Source organism: Serinus canaria, chromosome 6 (genome assembly GCF_022539315.1).
Source record: "Serinus canaria isolate serCan28SL12 chromosome 6, serCan2020, whole genome shotgun sequence".
NCBI lineage: Eukaryota > Metazoa > Chordata > Aves > Passeriformes > Fringillidae > Serinus > Serinus canaria.
Genome location: NC_066320.1, coordinates 10318756 through 10338351, shown reverse-complemented (window position 1 = coordinate 10338351; position 19596 = coordinate 10318756). Strand labels below are relative to the sequence as shown.

Here is a 19596-nt window from a genome sequence, read left to right as displayed (position 1 = left end):
TTTTTATAATGAAACATTCTATTGCTTTTATATTGGACATATTGGAAAGCTTTATAACAGTGTGAAGAAGGAAAGAATGCCTGAGAATGATGTTTTTCTAAAATTATTTTCCCATTTTTCTAGAGATGAGCTTGAGAAAGTGGCACTGTTGTTTTTCTCTGAGTTTTAACTCCTAAGAATTGCAGGCTTTTTGTAATTTGGCTCATGACTGAACGCACTGCTTTTCCCTCCAGTTTTTGGTTGTTGCTTTTTTGTTTTTACTTTTTGTGTGTGTTTGTGTGGGTGGGTTTTTATTTTGTTTTCGTGGGTTTTTTTAATTCTTAGTGGAGATGAGATGATAAAGGCAGGAATATCCATAAAATGTAGTGTTATAGACACATCTGCTTTGCTTTTGTTTGCCTTTTTATAGTTTGTGTCATGCGGCCACCATGATTTCAGAGTATTCTTGTTCATTTTTCTGATTTTCTCTTGGCTTGATGAAATTTGCCAGTAGCTTCCTATTACCTAAGCTATTAATTCCTTTTCTGCATTTAGTAAATACAGTTACTCTCTTTCCTAGCTATTTACAGCTATGACAATAATGGCACAGGGAACTACTCTAGGGCTTAATGTTGCTGTCTTGGTAATTTTGATAGAAAATCAGAGCATGTTACAATTCTAAGTAATTTATTGCTATTATTATTAGAAAGCTTTTTGGCAGCTGATCATCTTAGTCCAGTCTGTGTGGACATGGGCCTGATTTTTTAATTTTTCTTTATTTTATGTACTTAATTACATGACAGAAAAATGGGCATAATGGGTCAAAACCTGCCTGAGAATAAATGGCTGCACAGTATACAAGGCGAAGTGTAATCAGGCCCAAGCTGTTTTTCCAGAGCTTATGCTGATTTATTGTATAATTTATTCAGGATAATATCAACCACAGTGTAGATATTATGAAATCCATGGGCACGGAATTAAATCCCATTTTTCTCTACAAGTGGTATATTCATGATAGAGCATGCATATGGTTGGATAATGTCTTGCTTTTGGTTGGGATAGAGTTCATTTGTTCCTAGCCCACAGCAGCCTTTTTAAATGAATGCTCATTATTTATTGTCTCTTCCATATATCCGTTAATGTGGCCATGGTTTTAAAACAGGTTACACAAAGGAGCCAGTCTGCATTGCAAACCTAAATGTCTGTGTGCCTAAGCAATCAAGTATTCACAATTCAGAAGCATCAAAACTAATTTATGTATCAACACTGAAAGACTATTAATGAAAAAATATATATTTGGTGTTAATATATAGTATTTTTCTTATGTGAAAATTATTTGAAGACAAAAAGAAGTATCTTACTTAAGAAACATCAATATAATAAATGTGTAGTGCAGAAGCAGAACCTGGTGCTAAAATAAGTAAGTATATATGCATATCCATTAGCACTTAATTTTTAAAATAATGACTATGGATTTACATGTCCTGTAAAGTATTCCACACTTCAGTCAGTAATGCTTATTTCAAAGATAGTAGAATATGTAGCTATTTTGAAAGACTGCACAGTCGAAGTTTTGTGCTTGACTTTTCTTTCTTGTTGAGATTAAAGACCTATAGATTTGCAAGTACAAGTATTTCTTCTGACACTGTTTTTAAAAGAAAATTCTGGTGGTTAAATGTGCATAAAGCCTCGAGAGAAGGAAGATGCCGCAAGTAAATAAAAATCTAAGGAGACAGGTTTTTTTCCAAAACAATCCCTGAGACTGACAGTAGTTTTAACACTTGCAGTTTTTCCACCCTTGTCTTCCACTTGCAGGGAATGGGAAATGGTAACATCTCCACACATTGAGTGAGCAGTGAGTTGAGTTCCAAATGCAGCTTGCACAGCAAGTCAGGGAACTGGCACCAAGTTCTCATCATGGTGCCTTCAGCGGGTGAAGTCTTCAGTGACTGCTGATTTTGAATTGCAAATAATTTCTGCTTTTACATATTTCTTTAAATTATTTTTTAAAGGAGCCTTTGTTTCCAGAAGGAATTACCCCCAGCTTCACAAGCTTTTCTTATTCTCTGTGTGTTCAGAACTGCGCCCCCATGCCCCCTACTGCAACTGCCCATCAGCCGGTGCTGGGCTCTGAGATGTCTGCAGGAAGGTCATGCCAGCCAAGGCTACTTAGCAGCAGTGCTGTTCCATGCACTGCTCTTGCCTTTGGTCCATGTGCTCCCCCTGGCAATGAGAGTCACCTGGCAACGTCATCTTGGAATGAGTTGTACAAAGCCAGGAAGGTTCTACTAAAAGACTAATTCTTCTACTTTAGTTTTTCTACTTTCTACTTTTCTTCTTTATTTCCTTTTTGCGGAAATTCAAAGTAAACAAGAATCTCACTCTGGGCTTTGTTTTGTTTTGTGCAATTGGTTTGGTAAAAACTCAGTCTTTCATCTTTGTTCATGTCTGTGTTTCCCTTAGAAGTATTTAGGAGAAACAAGAGCCTAATGATGGCTAGAGTTACGAAAACATAAATAGGTTCCAGGAGAGCTTTTCTTCTTCCCTCTTCTTGCACATATCAATTTTCTCATCTTTTTCCTTGATTTAGATCTAATTTGCAAACTAGAAGGTTTTTCTCTCCCATTTTCAAATTCAGTAAACTTAGAGAATTTAGATGAGCAGTAACAAGGTGAGTAATGTAAACAAGTGAAATGCTTTCAAAAGATGACCACAAACTAGAATTTCCTGTTTCTTGCTTCCAAGACCAAGACTGAATAAATGAAACATTCTGTCTGCCTGGAGAAAGGATGATGAATACTGCCCACTAACCTCTTAAAAAAGTGTCCCACTCTTCAATTTGCACACAAAACACAGTATCAGTGACTATTGTACCAGGACAGAGGTGTTTCAGTTTGCCAGGCCAGGATCAGAGCATAAATCAATCTGTTTGCTCTCTGTTTATTACTCCCCTGTACAATTTCTAGCCCTGTCAGGTTTTAGTTAGATATTTGTTGGCTTTACTGATTAAGCAAATTTCAGTGTTTCAGTAGATACAGCAAGGTCTTAATATCTACTGCATGTGTCACATCATGCACCCATCACAGAAGTTTGTTGATGGTCTGTATAGCTTGCTATAGCTTTTTTGTACATAATAGAAATAAAAATTTAATCTCATCTGTATTGTAAGGAGGTGAATGCATTTTACGAGAATAATATTTGTAACAAAATTCCCACCTTGGATTACTGTACTGATATTTTCTCAAGTTGGAAGACATCCTCATGCATATATTTATTTTCCATGCTACTTGCAGGAAATGTCAGGTATCTATAACAGAGTGAAGAACATTTATATGGGCCTGGAAGTATTTACTGGTATAAAAACCCAACCAACAAAAGCAAAACCAAAACCCCAACCTTCCTGTTGTTGATCTTCCATTGAGTTCACTAGAACATTGAGGCTTCTGACTTTGAAACATGACAGTGTTCCAACAGTGAAAACAGTACAAAATTAAATATTCTTGACCCATAATTTCTGACAATTTTCTGATCATACATAGTAAATTACACAGAGGATTTTAGTTTAAGAAGCCACTGAAAATTGAATGGTTAACTGTTCCATCGTTTAGCATAAGCTTCTTTTAAGAAGCTATTTAGACAAGAAGAGAAAACTCACAAAAATTAAAGAGTAGCAGCAGAGATTTAATGCAGGGATTTCAGGTCAGAAGGGCCTATATCTAAAGCAAAAAAAGTAATATATATATAGATAGATAGATATAGATATAGATATATGAGATAAAAGGTTAAAAGTATTTTGTGCTATATTTTTTCTTCTGATACATGACAATAAAGTAAAAAGAGAAGAGAGAGGTTAAATTGTTTTTCTTCTAGCTAATGCATTCTATAGGCTGTTCTGAAAAGAAGGAAGAAAAGAAACCAACACGAGGCTTTGAGGAGACATTACCAGAAAAATTTACAGCGCTATTATACACTGGTATATTCAGACAAGTAATGCCAACACCTGTCTTTTATATGCTGCACTGCTTGCTAGTGAATAAGGTGTAAATGTTTTGACAGTTGGTATAAAGGGTTTTTACAGTATTTGATAGCTGGATGTAGAATGAATTCTGAAGGAGACAATTAAGAGGTATATTTTCTGCAGAGTGCATAGGGAATTAACTGTGAGCTGCACTGGCAACAATAGATGTAACACACCTGATCGTCTGTAAACCTGAAGAAAAATACCCTTTATTACTGCATTATTCATTTAGATGGGATTTTTTAAGATTCCCAGGGGAGTAAGGCATCCATTCCTTTCAGAATTTCAGTAGGTTTTTAATTGCTTTAGAGAATCTTATCCTTAGGGAATTAAGAAATCTTCTGAGGACTGAGTTTGCTTTATTCTAAGAACTGTTGTATCCTGACAAAGCAGGGAGCTGAATCAACATTAGAAAAAACCCTAAACCAACCCATCAAAAAACACTATAAAAAAAAACCCTTTAAAAACTCCACCCAAACAAAACTAGTCATACATATTTTTATTGTGATACTTTTTCTTGAATTTCTCCTGTGTAAAGATTCAAGATATGCGTCAAGTCTTCAAGGAAAGCTCATTCAGGACATGATGGATTATCAAGGGGCTTCATCCTTGCCTAAAGGGATCTCTTGCCATTAGAAATACATTATTCCTCTGGGCCTTGGTTTGCTATATGTGTCTGTGCATAGCCCAGGGCATAGTTCTTATAGTGAGCAAGGCACACTGGAGAATTACCTGAATCTCGCTGAGGTGTTGCTTCCCAATTCTGCATACACCAGAAATGTGCCGGGATGGTTACAAAGGAGAGGAATGGTGAAGAATGGCTAATGGGCTCCTGTTCACCTTTCCCCAGCACAGATTTATCTCTATCTGAGGTATGTTACTGCATGCTCAACTCCTGAAATTGTGCAGAAGAGGAGGTGAATGTGGGGCAGAGAACTTTCTCCACAGGCTCCCTAGAGAGTCTCACTTTGCTTTGCCTATGTAGCTCAGAGAAGACTGGCCTCATACTGGCCCCTGAGTCCTGATAGAACTCTTTTGTGAGTATATTTCAAATGTGTGTCTTACCTGTTGATTTCTAAATACAACCCAGCTTTGCTTCCCAGTGCAGTTCTATGGAGACAGGAAGGTTTTATTTACACGTATTTATGTTTTGCTTTTTGTGACCAATTGCATATATTTTCTTTATTATCAGTATGCATAAATATTACTAGTTACTAGGACTCAGATTACCAGCCTGCAGCACAGCATGAAATAGCTGCATTCTTAGTAGCTGTAAATAACAAAAGCATTACCTAGGAATTCAGGACCCCTTGGCTCTTGGGTTCTTGCCATGACACTTCAAGCCAGAGTTTGGAAAACAAACAAACAAAACAACAAAAAAACTCAATTCCCCCCTCAAACCTCAACAAACCTTTCAGTCATTGTGCTGGCTTTTTGTTTGGTTTTTTTATTGAATTTTTGTTGTTTTGTTATTTGTTGGTTTTCTTACTAAGCTTGGCCATTTATTTCAATGTCTAAATGGAAAAAGAACTCTTTTGAAGATCTAGTCCCATGTGGGTTTGTTCTGCCTTAACAGCAGATGGTGAATAGCTTCAACAGCTTTGTTTCTATTACCAGATGTCTTTGATTTACTCCTTTGCTTTGCTTTCTGGCCTTTATTGCTTCTATTCTGAAATAGCAGAGGCAGAGCTATTGTTACCTCTCGGCTCTAGCTTTTCTCACACAATACTATTGATCTCTTCTTGTGGCATTATTCAAAAAAGCATTGTGACTAAAAGGAAGGAGAGGGTGAAACCTCTTTAATAGCAGTACACTGTAAGATGCTATTGCTGCAAATATTTGTCCATGTATTTAGTTGTGCATGCTACTCTTGGTGAAAACACCACAGAAATGACAATATATGACTTCTATTTATATATATTTATCATTAAAGGCAGAATGATCTTTTTATATAGACTTGACTATTATATGTGGTACTTTGGACCTTTTGTTATTTTTTTGACTATTTCAGTTGCAGCACAGTCTATAAACCACCGTACTGATAACAGAGTTCTTTAAATTTTGTGTGACATTGGCACTCTCAAGGATGACATAAAGTATTCAGTCTAGACATCACCCTGCTGTAGATTAGTTGTGACCTTCCCAATGAACAACCAGAACTATATTCAGTCAGTTTCAGAGTCCACGTATAGACTTGCACCTGAGGGAGAGAATTGGAAAAGTCAACCTGAGGAAAGTTGCTTTGAGTGATGCCTTTCCTTGAGAGTATAAACCATAGCTGCTCTAGTTCTTCCACTGCAGGGAAGCCATTACTTCACCTTCCCTGCTTTTATGCTTTTGCTCTTTCTGAGTGTCTGAAGGAGCTGGGTTTTTCATCTTCTCCCAGACCAGAGATGGTTGCTAGTGTCATTTGAGTGTTTGCCCCAAGCCATTACTATCTCACCTTATTGTGGGACCTCAAAAAGGTCAGATCTATTCTAAGTTTTAGTTCCCAGTTTCAGTTTTCATCTTACCTTGTATTGGCTTCTCATGAGCATCTTCATCTTGGGTGGGCTCTGGAAGCTCTGCCCCCCTCCATGAGGTTCACAGAGTGTTCTCAGAAGCTGTTCTTGCTCCTCCTGGCAGTGGTGTATGTTAATGCTGCCATGTGACACAGCCTGTCAGCTCCTCTGAAACCACACTGGCTGCACTTGGATCAATCCCTTCTAAATTTCTGTTTATTTGTCTGATTATGTCTTTCAAAACTGATTGCCTTCATTCAGATTTTGGCCTCAGGCAGTTTTGATCTTTACTTCCAACTTGCAGGATTTTTTAAAATCGTAATGAAATAAGGAGAAAAACCTATGATGTATTTCCTCTCACCAAACCACAACTTTTGATTCAAAATGCCCTAGACCCTAAAATCTGTTCTTAACAAAGTTATTTTGAAGCCTCTATAGTGTTGGGGTTTTTCTCTCCTCAAATTTACTTCAGCTTTTTTCTTTCTTTCATTGAGAGGTGTAATCCAACTTTTGGTTTTCAAATTAAGTCTTGAAGAGAAGCTGATTTGGAAATTTTTGGAAAATTTGCTGTTTTGCCATTGTGAAATTTTTTTTAATTCTAAAGGCTATATTTAGAGTAGTATGTCTGCGTACCTCATTTTTTTAGTTCAAAAAAGTGGAAGGGTTTGGCTGATGCTTATCAAACTGCTCCTTCCCTCTTATGGCCATTTTATTGCTATCTTTTGAAGTCCTGATTAGATCTGCCTGTATGATTGAACAAATATAGTGCTTTACATTATTCAGGTGTTATCTGCTAATTCCTCATAATTCCTTGTGTTTACTTATTTATTTACTGTTTACACTTGCTCTCAGTGTAATGTGTTTTTATGACCTTTAGCATGTGATTCATTCATATAATGATTGCCAGGCATATTTGTACTCATTTGGGCTTTGATCTAATCCTATTGAAAACAAACGAGATGCTGGTATTGGCTTCTCTGTTTTGGATCCTGATTAGTGGCCTACATCACCTTGGTTAGATGTCTTAAGTTGTATTAACAGAATGGTCTCTTTCTTCTGCATTTATTACTTGTGCATATTCATAATTGTTCATTAAATCAATTTTGCACAAGATAGAATGCTTTTCATAATGGTCATGAAGGCACTTTTGCCATGAATTCTTTCATTACATTGTTCTCATTTATTCCTGCCAGTATTTGTAACACTTTTTCTGAGTAAGACCTCATGCACTGGAGTGTTTGAGATCAAGCTAATGGAAAAAATACGAAAAGAGAAAATATCAGCTCAACAAATAACTTCTATTGCAGAATGGTAAATGAAAGCTTCTGGGCTGTGTTTGTACCTGCTGTCCCTCTAACCTTAGCTGGCCTCTTGGCATAGACACATATATTATAATATACATGTATTATATATAATATGTATTTTATATATATGCATGCATATGTGTATTAAAAATTTATTGACCATTAAAGGGTGAATTATCTTTTTATATAGACATGACTATTACATGGGATACTTTAGAGTCTTGGTAGGTCACAACAAAGGACGTGTTGTTATTTTATCTGTAAAATAATGAAAAAAAATTCTAGACTTCTATAACATAGTCTATCTTGTTGGCAAAATTTATCAGCCTTGGATCCATGCTTGGTGTGGCATTCTTATAACAAATATATATGTACTTCATCTTGAGTTTCACTCAATGATGTTTGTAGGATAACGCTGAAGGTGGAGTGGGAAGCTGAGGTGTCATTGCAGAATATTGCAGAATAGCACTTTCTGCTGCTGAGGCTCCTGTCAACTTGGAAGACAGCATTAGGATTTCTTAGCTGGGCTCATTAAATTAATAATGAACTCATCACTTTTCACATGAGCTTAATATACCCTAAATGTTAGGATGTTCTTTTTCCTGTTTGAAAGATTGGTGGCAGTAAACAGAACATAATTACAACAAAAATGTTAAGACTTGCCTATCATCATCTAAAACTTGTCCTGTATTTTAAAGATGAAGCTGTTAGTTAGGAACATGTCAGTTGATGATGAATGTTCTATGATTTGAAATAACTGTCTTAGAAAATGTTATTCTCTCTGCTAAGAATCCAAGCTGTTAATATCTATAAGCATTAAAAGCTGGACTGGGCTTTCCCCTTTTTTATCTTTTCAAGAGATAAGCAAAAATGAGAGTGAGGGGAAATTAGTTTTCAAAGCATCATAACTAGCAAAGATAAGAGCATTTGTGATTCTATACCTCTTACTGGAGACTGGGGAAACCAAAGTTTCTTGATTTTTCTTAAAACAATTTTAAATGTAGGGGTTTCACAGATGTTTTCTATCTTTCTACAATCATCTCAGGAGTGAACAGTGCCACTCTTTTTCCAGTTGTCTTGAGAACAAGTTAATGTTTTTTAAAGGGTAGAGAGAAACTTTCATTGCTGTAATAACCACCCTCTGAAGAATTGAACTGGAGAAAAATAAAATAACTGGGAGGCAAGGAGAGAGAGGAGATGGTGCAGAGAGATAGTTTCTTGTGAGCTATTAACAGAATCAGGTGAGTAAAAGGGAAGAGAGTGACTGGCTGATAATTTATTACAAGATCTTTAGCAGAAAAGAGAACTAAAACAAAAAAAGAACTTGGCTGTGAGCAACGTAGCATTTCTCACCTACTCAATGATATGAAGTGTCCAGAACACAACTAAGGTCTGGCAAAGAAGATGGCATTGTGTGGAAGTCTCCAGTGTTTTAAATCTCCCACACTAGTGGGAGTTAGGAGCAGTTGAACAGATTGTTTGCCATTAAACTAATTAGTGCTAAATGAATTTCATATTACATGCCTGATAGTGATTGAAACTCTAGAAATATCCTAATAGTGTTCACTGTATAATACAACCACTCTTTTTTTACAACTCTCTTTGTTTTACAGATCCTCTATATTCATTGAGGCTGAATTGTCTAGTCTACCTCATTCCTTGTCAGGGCTGCATAACAGTTCTGGCACTGTTTGGAGAAGAGGTAGTTATAACAACCACCACTTCCTATCTCAAAAGTTATCAACATGCCTTCAATCTAGAACTACAGTAAAAATACCGATTTATGGTAATTAATGTAGTATTTGCTGGTGATGGCACTGTTTATCCTTTCCTGTCATTAAATTCTCTGAGATTGGTAATGTGGCTCATCTACATTTATTTCCACCAGAGATTTGTCAAGGAAGTAGCCATCATAATCACTAATAGAACATTTCATGCAAATTTAAATTAGGCCAGTTTGAGAGAAGACTGGGTTAACAGATACTGTGATTTCACAATGAGTTTTTGTGTAATTCTTGGGTACCTGACTTTGGGATGTGGTGGTGCAGCTTCCCATAATTTGCTGTATCATATGGATTCATAAAGGTAATGTTTTTTCATTTGAACAGAGTTCAAAAAATTTTAATAATTCATCTTGGAATACCTCCAATAAAAGTATTCTGAATTTTGAGAAGTGCATCAATTGACACTTTTGAGCAGTTACTTGCTGTTTCTAAACAAATGCTTATGTTTGCGCTGCCTGTTTTTCATGTCTGGTGCAGAGATGATGCAATATCCTTCATAAAAGAGAAATGGGTGTCATTCAGCAGACTATATATGTGCACATTTCTTAGTACTGAGGGTATTCCCAAGGGGACCTCTGAACCCCATTGAGATTGAGCCTTTCATCTCTGCACCAAGTAAAACTGTAAGAGAAACTTGTATTCTCAAAGTAGACAAAAAATTGAAAGAAGATGTTTTTCTACCTTTCCTAATATCACACAATGCTTGCTTTTAGTACCCAAACCTCCTCAGTCCCTTCCTATGTCTCCCAGATGCATAATTTTCCTTAAGGACTTAATTAGAGCATTCCAAACTTACCTTTCCAAAGGTAAACCCTTCTCTGTGCAAACAGATAATCCCTGAAGTGTGTTGGTTATTACATTAAAACAATGTGGCTTTTCAGATCTTGGACTCCATGGAACTTTCTCCAGGACATGTGTAAGATTCTACAATGACAAGCAGTTCCATTAAATATGACATGCATTGTTTGGAGAAAGTTATCCCCACAGAGAGTAACTTTGGAACATGTACATACGTTATTTACTGACCTATGCGCCATGTTCACATTCAGAATGGCCTAATTCAACATCTGCTCCTGATGAGAGTGAGCATCTGGGTTTCACAGATAATTGAGACATGAGCTGACTCTCCTCTAGGCCAACCAGACAGACTGGAACCAGGCTCTCTGGGTAGATGGTAAGACCTGGTTCAGTTCCAGGTGTATTTCTGATCACACCTTTGTTGTAGGTTGGGATCAGAATAGGTTTTACCTGTTATAATCTCTATGCAAGCAGAAGTACCAGCAACTTCAGTGTTGTGCCCCAGAATCAGAAGGAACAAGAGAGATGAAGATTTTTCCAACACAAATGAACAAAATGGGAAAGGTTTTGAAACTCTACTCCCATTAAACCTTTCCTTCCAATTTACCTATATGCATCTATGCATGTATATGTGTGTGGATGTACAAAAGCAGAGAAATGCTTTTTCTCCTGATTCCTTCTGTAGGACATATAATCCAGTTATAGCACATCAGAGTCTGCAGAACTGCAATACAATTGCAAATATCTGCAATGCATTGCAAATTCAAGCTGCAATGCCTAGCTGTGCAAGTCTGCTTAAATGACAGCTTGTCCAGAATTTGCTGGTTTGATAGGCCAGTTGCATTTATTCAAACTTTGAAAGAGAAGTAAGGATGGGAAAAAGCAAGTCTTAATTATCAAATTAAAAACAGATCTCACCAGACTCCATCAAAACCTTTACAGCTATCCTTCAGAAGCAAACAGCATAAACATTGTCTCCATCTCCTCCTAGACTTCTCCTAGAAACATTCCAGTCTTTAGAAGGTACAGCATTGTGATTTCACTTCTGTTCAGTGTTTGCTGCATTTGATTGCCTCTGGCAGACCTGTTACCTGCATAACCATGGGGTTTTTTCTTGCCAGGCATTATCAGCCGTCAGGAAGCAGAGGAGCTGTTGATGAATAAATCTGAAGGCGCGTTCCTGGTGCGAGTCAGTGAGAAAATCTGGGGCTATGCCTTGTCCTACCGCCAGCAAAACGGCTTCAAGCACTTCCTGGTGGATGCTTCTGGGGATTTCTACAGCTTCCTGGGGGTAGATCCAAACCGACACCCAACGCTCACAGACCTGATTGATTTTCACAAGGTAACACTTGCTAGGTGGAGATCAATAGCTGAGTGGAATGGATTAATAATTTAATGAGGAGCCATGTAGCTTGAAACCACACTGGAAAATAGGAATGACCATAGTGGGAAAGAATATTGTACAATAAGCCCAGCTGTAACATTCATACTTCTGTTGCACTGAATCACAAGGCTTTTCCCCTTCTTTCAAATGCTCCAGTATGTACTTGTGTCCCTTTATACAGTGTGTACTCTCCTTGGCTACAAATAGCCTAATAAGGGCTGACAGATGTAACGTTTTCTGAGTCTTTTTGCTGTGGAAAATTGGATTTGAAATACCATAGAAAGGTCTTTCAATAAAATTTCAGCATTTTTCTGCCTTTGATGTGAGGGCTGTAATGTGCAAAAGCAGAGTGTGACCCTGCACCAAAGAAGGGAACATGGAGGGGCTCTCTTTTAGGGGTGTATCAAGGGTCGCTTCTTATTACCCAAAACAATCTTGCAAGAGGAATTTGCTATTCGACTTTAGATGGGTTTGAATTACTTTGCCTCTAGGTTCTGTTTCTTGTTGCCAGACTGTAACTAAATAGTAGCACTGTTTCTGAAAGCATAAATTGTTTTCATCTGGCATCTCCCTATCTTCATAAGTTTTAATTCTGTTTTTTTTCTTAGACACCCTTATAGTTCGTCTGCATCCTTTCTTTTCTAGTTCTCCATCCTATTTTATATTCTTCTCACTCTTGTCTCAGAGTAATTCTATAATTTTTTTGATCCTCCTTTTCTTCACAGCTTTTAATTTTTTAACTATTCAGTCTCAGGTTATTTTTCTTCTAAATTGCCTGTCTTTTAAATCTTGCTTTTATCTCAGTTGTTTTGCTGTATCTGTTTAGTGTTGCCTTAGTGTTCTCTCAGAGATCACTATGACATTAAATGTCCACAAATTATATTTCCATGTGGGGAGATGGTAGGTGTCACATTTGACTAAAATATATGTCCTCTCCTAATTTAAATAAACCTTTTTCAGTGGCCACCTGGGAAGGTCAAATCCCTGACAACCTTCTTGTACAGAATGACCTTTTGTCCAGTTTGGGTTAACCAACTGGGCTGCGTCCCCTCGACGTTCTCCCTTATTCCCAGCCTACCCTGCTAGCAGGGCCCTTGTGCTGTGCAAGCAGTGATCAGCAATAGCCAAAACTGTAGTGTGTTACCAACACTTTTTTAGCCACAAATTAAAACATGATGTCACAATGGAGCACAGGCAGCTGTGAAGGTCCACCCCAGCCAGCCAGCCCCAGTGCACCTGGAAAGCATGTAGCCAGGGTTTTGCCAGGGAAAAAAAGCAGATGCAGATTATCAGGTGTTGGATGTGGAACCTCTGGCTCAAGTAGCTTCCCCTCTGCTCCTAGTGATGGTGACAGCCAATTCCCACCATCTGTGCTTCAGCTATGTTCCTATATTTTCATCACAGCTCATGTTAGGCAATCACTGTATTAGGAGCACATCTATTTACAGACAGGAGTAGAGCACTTGTCAGAAGCAGAATGGCTTTTAGTTCCTGCCATTTAAAAAAGGGAAAAACTTACTTAGGTGTCCCATGATAAGAGTTAATAGCTGCCCCAGCAGTAAGCCTATGAGGGAAACCAGTTCAGCTTTAATGCCAGCACACAGTTCTATTTTCCCTGTATAGCTTATGGCTGTATTAAAACGAGTACCTTTGGCAATCACCTCAGGAGGCATTTTATCCTGTCTGTCATTTGGTTTTCTTAGAGGCTTTTCTGCCTGCCCTCTCTGGTGAAGTACACTGTCAATTGTCCCAAAGCCTCCTGGTAACCCGAAGCAATCTCTATGTGATGGGTTGTGCTGTGGGCACATTTCCCTTGCAGCTATTGCTATATTTTTTAGAAAAGGTGCTGTTTTCCTCATGGCTATTTTTAGCAAGAGTATACTTTACCACCCCAAAGGTTGCATGGACTTTTTTTTAAGGCCCTGAGGAGGAATGAAGTAACTAATTTTTTACTTGCTTATACTGAGTGACTTCACTTTGTTTCATTTTGATTAAAAAACCAAGAGGTCACTTGAGCAACTCAGCTGGCAGGCACAAGGGGGTGGTAACCATTAGCTGGAAGAACAAACTTTACAGATTATGGTGTGAGTGTGCATCTTCTGTGCATAGGTGCTGTGAGTATAGACTGCCTTTTCCAAGCAAGGGCAATGTCTTTCACCTTGCTGTCATCAGCCAGAAAGCTGTTACTGTTCTGTGTGAGCACTCAACATTGAGCCCCTGCTCAGTCTGCTTGGGGTAGCAGCATGGTAAGACTGGCATCTGTCTGTTCAATTAACCCATGAGAACACCCTCTATAAGCATCTGTAGACGACTTCCTAAGTAGTGCAGCAACTTATAAGTAGTACAAATTGGAGTCTCTTGTGTGCGCTGATTTCACGGCTTGATAGTAGCATAAGTTGCTACCAGCATAAAGAAGACAAACAAAGCATGAAGAAAATGATTAACCTATAAGATCCTTTTGCTTTTTGTAATTATTTAATCAAGTGTTTATTCATAGTTGCTTGCCAGTTACAGAGGAGCGATAGCCTTTATTGCTATTCTTAGAAGGTAGGTGCAGTTTAGATCTTTGGTATTTTAATTGGTTTTATCATTCCAGGAAGAAATCATCACGTCCTCAGGTGGGGAGCTACTCCTGGAGCCATGTGGACAGCAGAAGAATCCTCCAGACTACAGCCCTTTATTTGAATAACTGATCCAGGACCAACAGGAATGCATTCTGGATAGCTGTAGTAATAGATAGTTACAAAAGTAAACAACAGAAGTAGTTAACTCACTTTCAAAGCCACTGGTCTTGTGGCCAAAAAGTATCCTCATTAGGAGGCCTAAAACATTTCTGGTTTGCATCTGAATTATCATCATCATTATCCATACTGCTAGCACTTGAAAGGTGAGAAATTACCAGCAAATTGCAAAAGAGGACTACTTCAAAAATTTTTTCAAGGGGTTGTAGCCAATTGCATGGAATGCTAAGTTCCTGTCCTAATTTTCTCATGTTTTATACTGCAAGAAGCATGGGCAGGAGCCATTCACAGAGTACTGTATGAAGTATCAGTGTTGGTGAACAGATTCTGTGTTCCAGAGCAAGGTTTGACAGTTTCTGTTGACAATTTCATTAGCCAGTGGTGCACTTTGATGACAAGAGAAGCAGCCTTCAAACATCCCTGTGAAGTTTGTGATTGCATATGTAATTAGGTGTAGCTTGAAAGTTGCCATTATGCTTTTGAATTCAGGCCTACTAAGTTCCCCACAGCAGAGACAAAGGTCAAACACACTTTATTTACATTTTCATGAAGCTTGGAAGGAGCTTTACTCCTGTACAGTAAGGGGTCAGTCTGTTCTAAAGGAAACTGTTTCATTTGCTGCAATTCTCTCACTGGCCTTGTCATGCTTTCCACTTTTAGATGTGTAAGAGACACAGTGGATATTGCTAGCTCTACTTTGCTATGGGACTGGGTATTTTCCTTTTCTGAGTTATGAGAGAGGGCTGGGCTGGTACATTTATACATAGAAAAGGTACAGTTAATTACATTACCATCATGCTATTTTTTGTGTAAAATCAAGATGCACACAGTGTGTTCCTGATCCATTTACTATAAATATAAACCCCATGAAAATTGAACAGAAGCCTAGACCTGTGGGGCAGTTGCTTAGTGCTTGGACTAGAAAAATAATAAAACCTCATCACAGTACACATAGGAAAGGCACACTGAGCATATTTCTATAAGCTACTGCTTTGGGCAGTCTCTGAGTCCTCTGTTCAAAATCCAGGTGAGACCTCTGTCTCCTGAACCCTTTCTCCTCAAACAGTCATTTGACTCTTGACTCACTGTTACCTTCTGTACTCTGTCTGATGAAGATGGTAAAGACAACCAGGAAAAGAAACTTGTCTTATCCAAGCCAATAAAGCACACTAAACATTTCAGGTGCTACAACAGTAAATATTTGTGGTAGTAATACCAGTATTTTTTAATAATTAAATTTATGGCTAGCTCATATTAAAGTACAGATTTTTGTACACAAGCTTCATTCTTGGTCAGGATTTTTTTCTTCTGTTAACATTAGGTTTTGCGTGATTTAATCCATCAGTGTTTATGGCCCATGAAAAGAAAATTCTATTGAACTTCCCACAGAGACAGCTGGGCAGTTTCTGTACTAATCACTGGGCACACTGGCTCAGGAGGTTTTAAACAGTTACTGTTAGCACCTCGGAACAAAGCAAGTCAGGACACAGCAAATAGGCAGAAAATATCTCCTTTCTCTGAGAAAACCAGCTCTGCACTTCCTTCCTCCTTCAGAGGCATCTCAAGAAACACCTCAGCTTCAGGTTTTTCACAGCTGCACAGTTTTTTCATAGAACAATTCAACCTTTACTTAAAGGAGAATGGAAAGGACCTTTAAAATTAAAAAAAAAAATGTAAGTATTCACAGACTTACCTCTAAAGTCAGAAAGCAGTAGGTGACTGTACAGGCACCCAGGTGTCTTTACAGACTGGTCTTTTGCCTTTAAGCACTGAAGAAAACTCCCCCAAAAAACCAAGAAAAACAAAAAAAACCCAAAAAAACCAACACCCCAGGAAATGCTACCTTTTCTCTTTTCTCTGCTAGAAAACATGAAAATGCCAAAATTTTTGGAAGATTACTCAGCACAATGCTTTGAATGTTTATAGACAGAATATTGAAGAACTTGTTCCACATGCAATTCACATTCAGAAGCTGATAGTAATGCTGCTATTTATTTCTAGTGACACAGTTCCCAGCAACTGCTTGTGTTTTGTTTAGCATTAAGAAGGCCAGGAAACAATAACTCTTTAGCTTATGTGGCCTCCTGCAATGTAATTAACATTATTTTCACTTCAGAGCACATTTCCTCATTCTAATTTTCTATTTTTTTGGCTGTCATCAATTTTTCACTTTAAGTTTTACCTAGCTTTAAAATAAAGTCCTTTTAAGTTCCCCTACAATTGATATTACTTGGAATACTGCAATTCCTCCTGAGAGTATTACTCTCCTAATAAATGGCAGAATTCACAAGTAAAGGAATTGCTTGTTTTTTCTCCCTTAAGCCCCACAGAAATAATCTATAAAGTATTCAGCCAATTCATAGAGTTACCAAGAAAGAAATCTAAACAATATATAACCAGAAGCAGCTGCAATGAAATGCTGTGCACTTGGCTGAAGAGAAGTTTTGAAGGAAACAAAAGGAGATCATAGCTAGCAGAAGCTAAGAACAGAAGCTTTCCTTGGTAGCGATGTGCAGCTGTTGCCAATATACTTGAGTGAAGTACAGGCATGGAGATGTTTTCTAAGTTAACAGGTGCTTCTTGTTGCCTAAGGGGGCAACAACACAATAAGGGGACTATAAAAATGCAGCCCAGTTAGTAGGAAGAATAGGAGATAAAGCAGTGAAGGAGTAAATATGGAAAATTAGGAAAATAAGCAAGGGCAAAATGTGCTTATCCTGTTCTTTTGAAAGCATTTGGGATTTTTGCTGCCCTGGGAGGAAGACCAGGCACTCCTACCTCTTTTTCTCTTGACAAGTCTGGAAGATTTCAGCTTCGAGCTAAACCTACTTTGGAGGTAGATTTGACACCCTTGAATCTGTAAGACTGAGCTGGTCTGTGCTGCAGCCTCGAATGCTTCCCTCCGTGTAGTGCTGGCTGCAGCTGTTCATCACTGGCTGGAAAAATGGTGGTGGTGCTGCCCCTTCCTTGGCTGCCAGGGGGAGCTTTAGCTCATCCCCCTGGGACCTTTCAGTCTTGCTTCCTGACCTGTTTTTCTAGTGGTAACTATTGGTGAGTCGTAAGAGTGGCATGTTGTGGAATTTCCTTATAAGATTCCCTGTCAATATTTCTTGCTGATGTAACCACCAGGAGTTCACTGAGAGGTCTGCTATGCTAATTGTGTTTCATAAATAAAAATGCCACAGCAGTAAGGTAAACTTTTAAACTTTGAAATGAATTAACTTTTCTCATATCTGTTTCACACCAATAAAATATGGCACACAAGGTCCAGAGCTTGTTTGCAGGTTTCTTTGAAAAAAGCATCTCTTGAGGATTTATTCTTGCTTCTTCATAGATCCACAGATCCTTCTGTTCTTTTGAATTTTGTTTTAATCTGTTATTGTACACAGACTTCTCCAATTTAATACTGCTCTCTTCTCCAAAAGAGAACAAAAACCAAGTAAAGAAATTGACAGCAATCATGGATGAGATTTCCAAGGCTACTCAAAGAAAGTAGATACCATTCTCACTCTTGTAATTAATGGAATAATGATGTAGTATGAGTTTTTGCATACTAGTTTTATAATAGATGTCCTGGATTATTCTTTTAGGTACTAAATCCCAATTGTTCTGAACAAATCCTAAGCTAAATAAAATAACACCTCCCTCAAGAAGGAGGTACCTAAAAGTTGTTTTTAATACAGAGATTCATTTTCAGGCTGAGTAGAAACTATTTCAAAAACCCAAATTCAGATGGAGAATTTCCACTAGATTTCAGTTAACTTGAATCAAATTAAACCTATTTCTTGGCTGAGGTGAGGCAGTATTAATACACTGACCACAGTGAAAGACTTCAGTTTTGTATGAACTAGGAATCCACTTCTGCTCAGACTTCCCTTGGAACACCAGAAACCTGAATATTGAGCATTAATGGAGTTACACCACATTTCACTGCAGTATAAATTCTTCCATTTACCCCAACACAAACCTGGTAGACTGTGGTAGTTTACAGTGGGAGAAGCTTTCTCTTTCTATTAATAAATTCGTTTCCATAATTTACAGGTCACAGCTTATTTTTCAATGATTTTCAGGGACTGGCTTTCTTTTCTGTCTTCATGTGGCTTTGCTTTAAGATTCATTTTTTCCTTCCAAGAGGATGGGGTAAGTGACCTCTGTGAAGTGTGTCTCAGGCCAGGCTATCAATTGCAGAATGAGGTGTTTGCACTTGACCAGATGCTTGCTTTGTGTTTCCTGAGATGAATCTCCTGGATACATACTGTCAGATGATAATGATGCATAATTGATTTTTATAGCTAATTTCTTGCCATGCAAGTGCTGTGTGAAAGCATCTCTTTAAATATTTATTTACTGCTAGTGATTAATCCTGTAGCTTGTATATTTACATGATGGCCCGTAGATAATGCAAATTTTCTAGTAGGCTGGAGCCTTCTGTGGGTTTGGGTTCTTCTCTCTTGGAATTTCTTCCAGTAGTTTTAAGTGAAGGTAACAATTTATGGTATCTTTATTATACAACAATAAGTGACTTTTCTTATGGAAGAGAAATAACTTCAAAAGAGACTGGACATTTAGTTTGGTCCTATTTGTGTCCTTGTGATGTATGTACAAAGACAACACTTGGCATGTTAATGTCTCCTTTAAAGTTTAGCTGCCATTTCTCCGCCGTTCTCAGTTTTAATGAGAACTGTGGGTGAGAGAAGGTCCCAAGCTCACAAACCATGGAGAGAAAAGAGAGAAGGCAGGACTGGTTTATTCTGTACAGATTTCCATATAACAGCAGGCAAAGCTTGGATTAAGTACTTTCTGAGATGCACAGGTTTTCCTGCTTACCATTCAAACTAGTGTGGTCACTACTTTTCCCTCATACAACAGCAGCAGGAAGCAATTCCTGGTGCGTAAGAAGAAAGCTCAGAAGTTGTTCAGTAAGTAACATTACAGAGCCCCAGGAGTGTTAAAGGAGGAGTGTAGATCAAGAACACAGTAAAGACATATTGTCTGTATGGGTGTGTAGATTGGGAGTGATTGTGAATTCTTGTTTGGTAGGAGTTTATTCTTTTAATGACATGATTGTTGTCATCAATGGTCAATGC

General features: G+C 37.9%; 1 protein-coding gene across 3 annotated transcripts in view; it reads left to right on the top strand.

Annotated features, from left to right (window-relative positions):
• SH2D4B (SH2 domain containing 4B) overlaps positions 1–14457 on the top strand; it is a 55672-nt gene extending 41215 nt beyond the window's left edge. For all 3 annotated transcript variants that reach the window (XM_009087514.3, XM_009087513.3, XM_050976466.1), the window contains 2 exons: positions 11506–11726; positions 14365–14457. In XM_009087514.3, coding sequence (XP_009085762.1) covers positions 11506–11726; positions 14365–14457 — 314 coding nt within the window. The remainder of the gene's footprint in view (positions 1–11505; positions 11727–14364) is intronic.
• The last annotated feature ends 5139 nt before the right edge of the window (positions 14458–19596 follow it).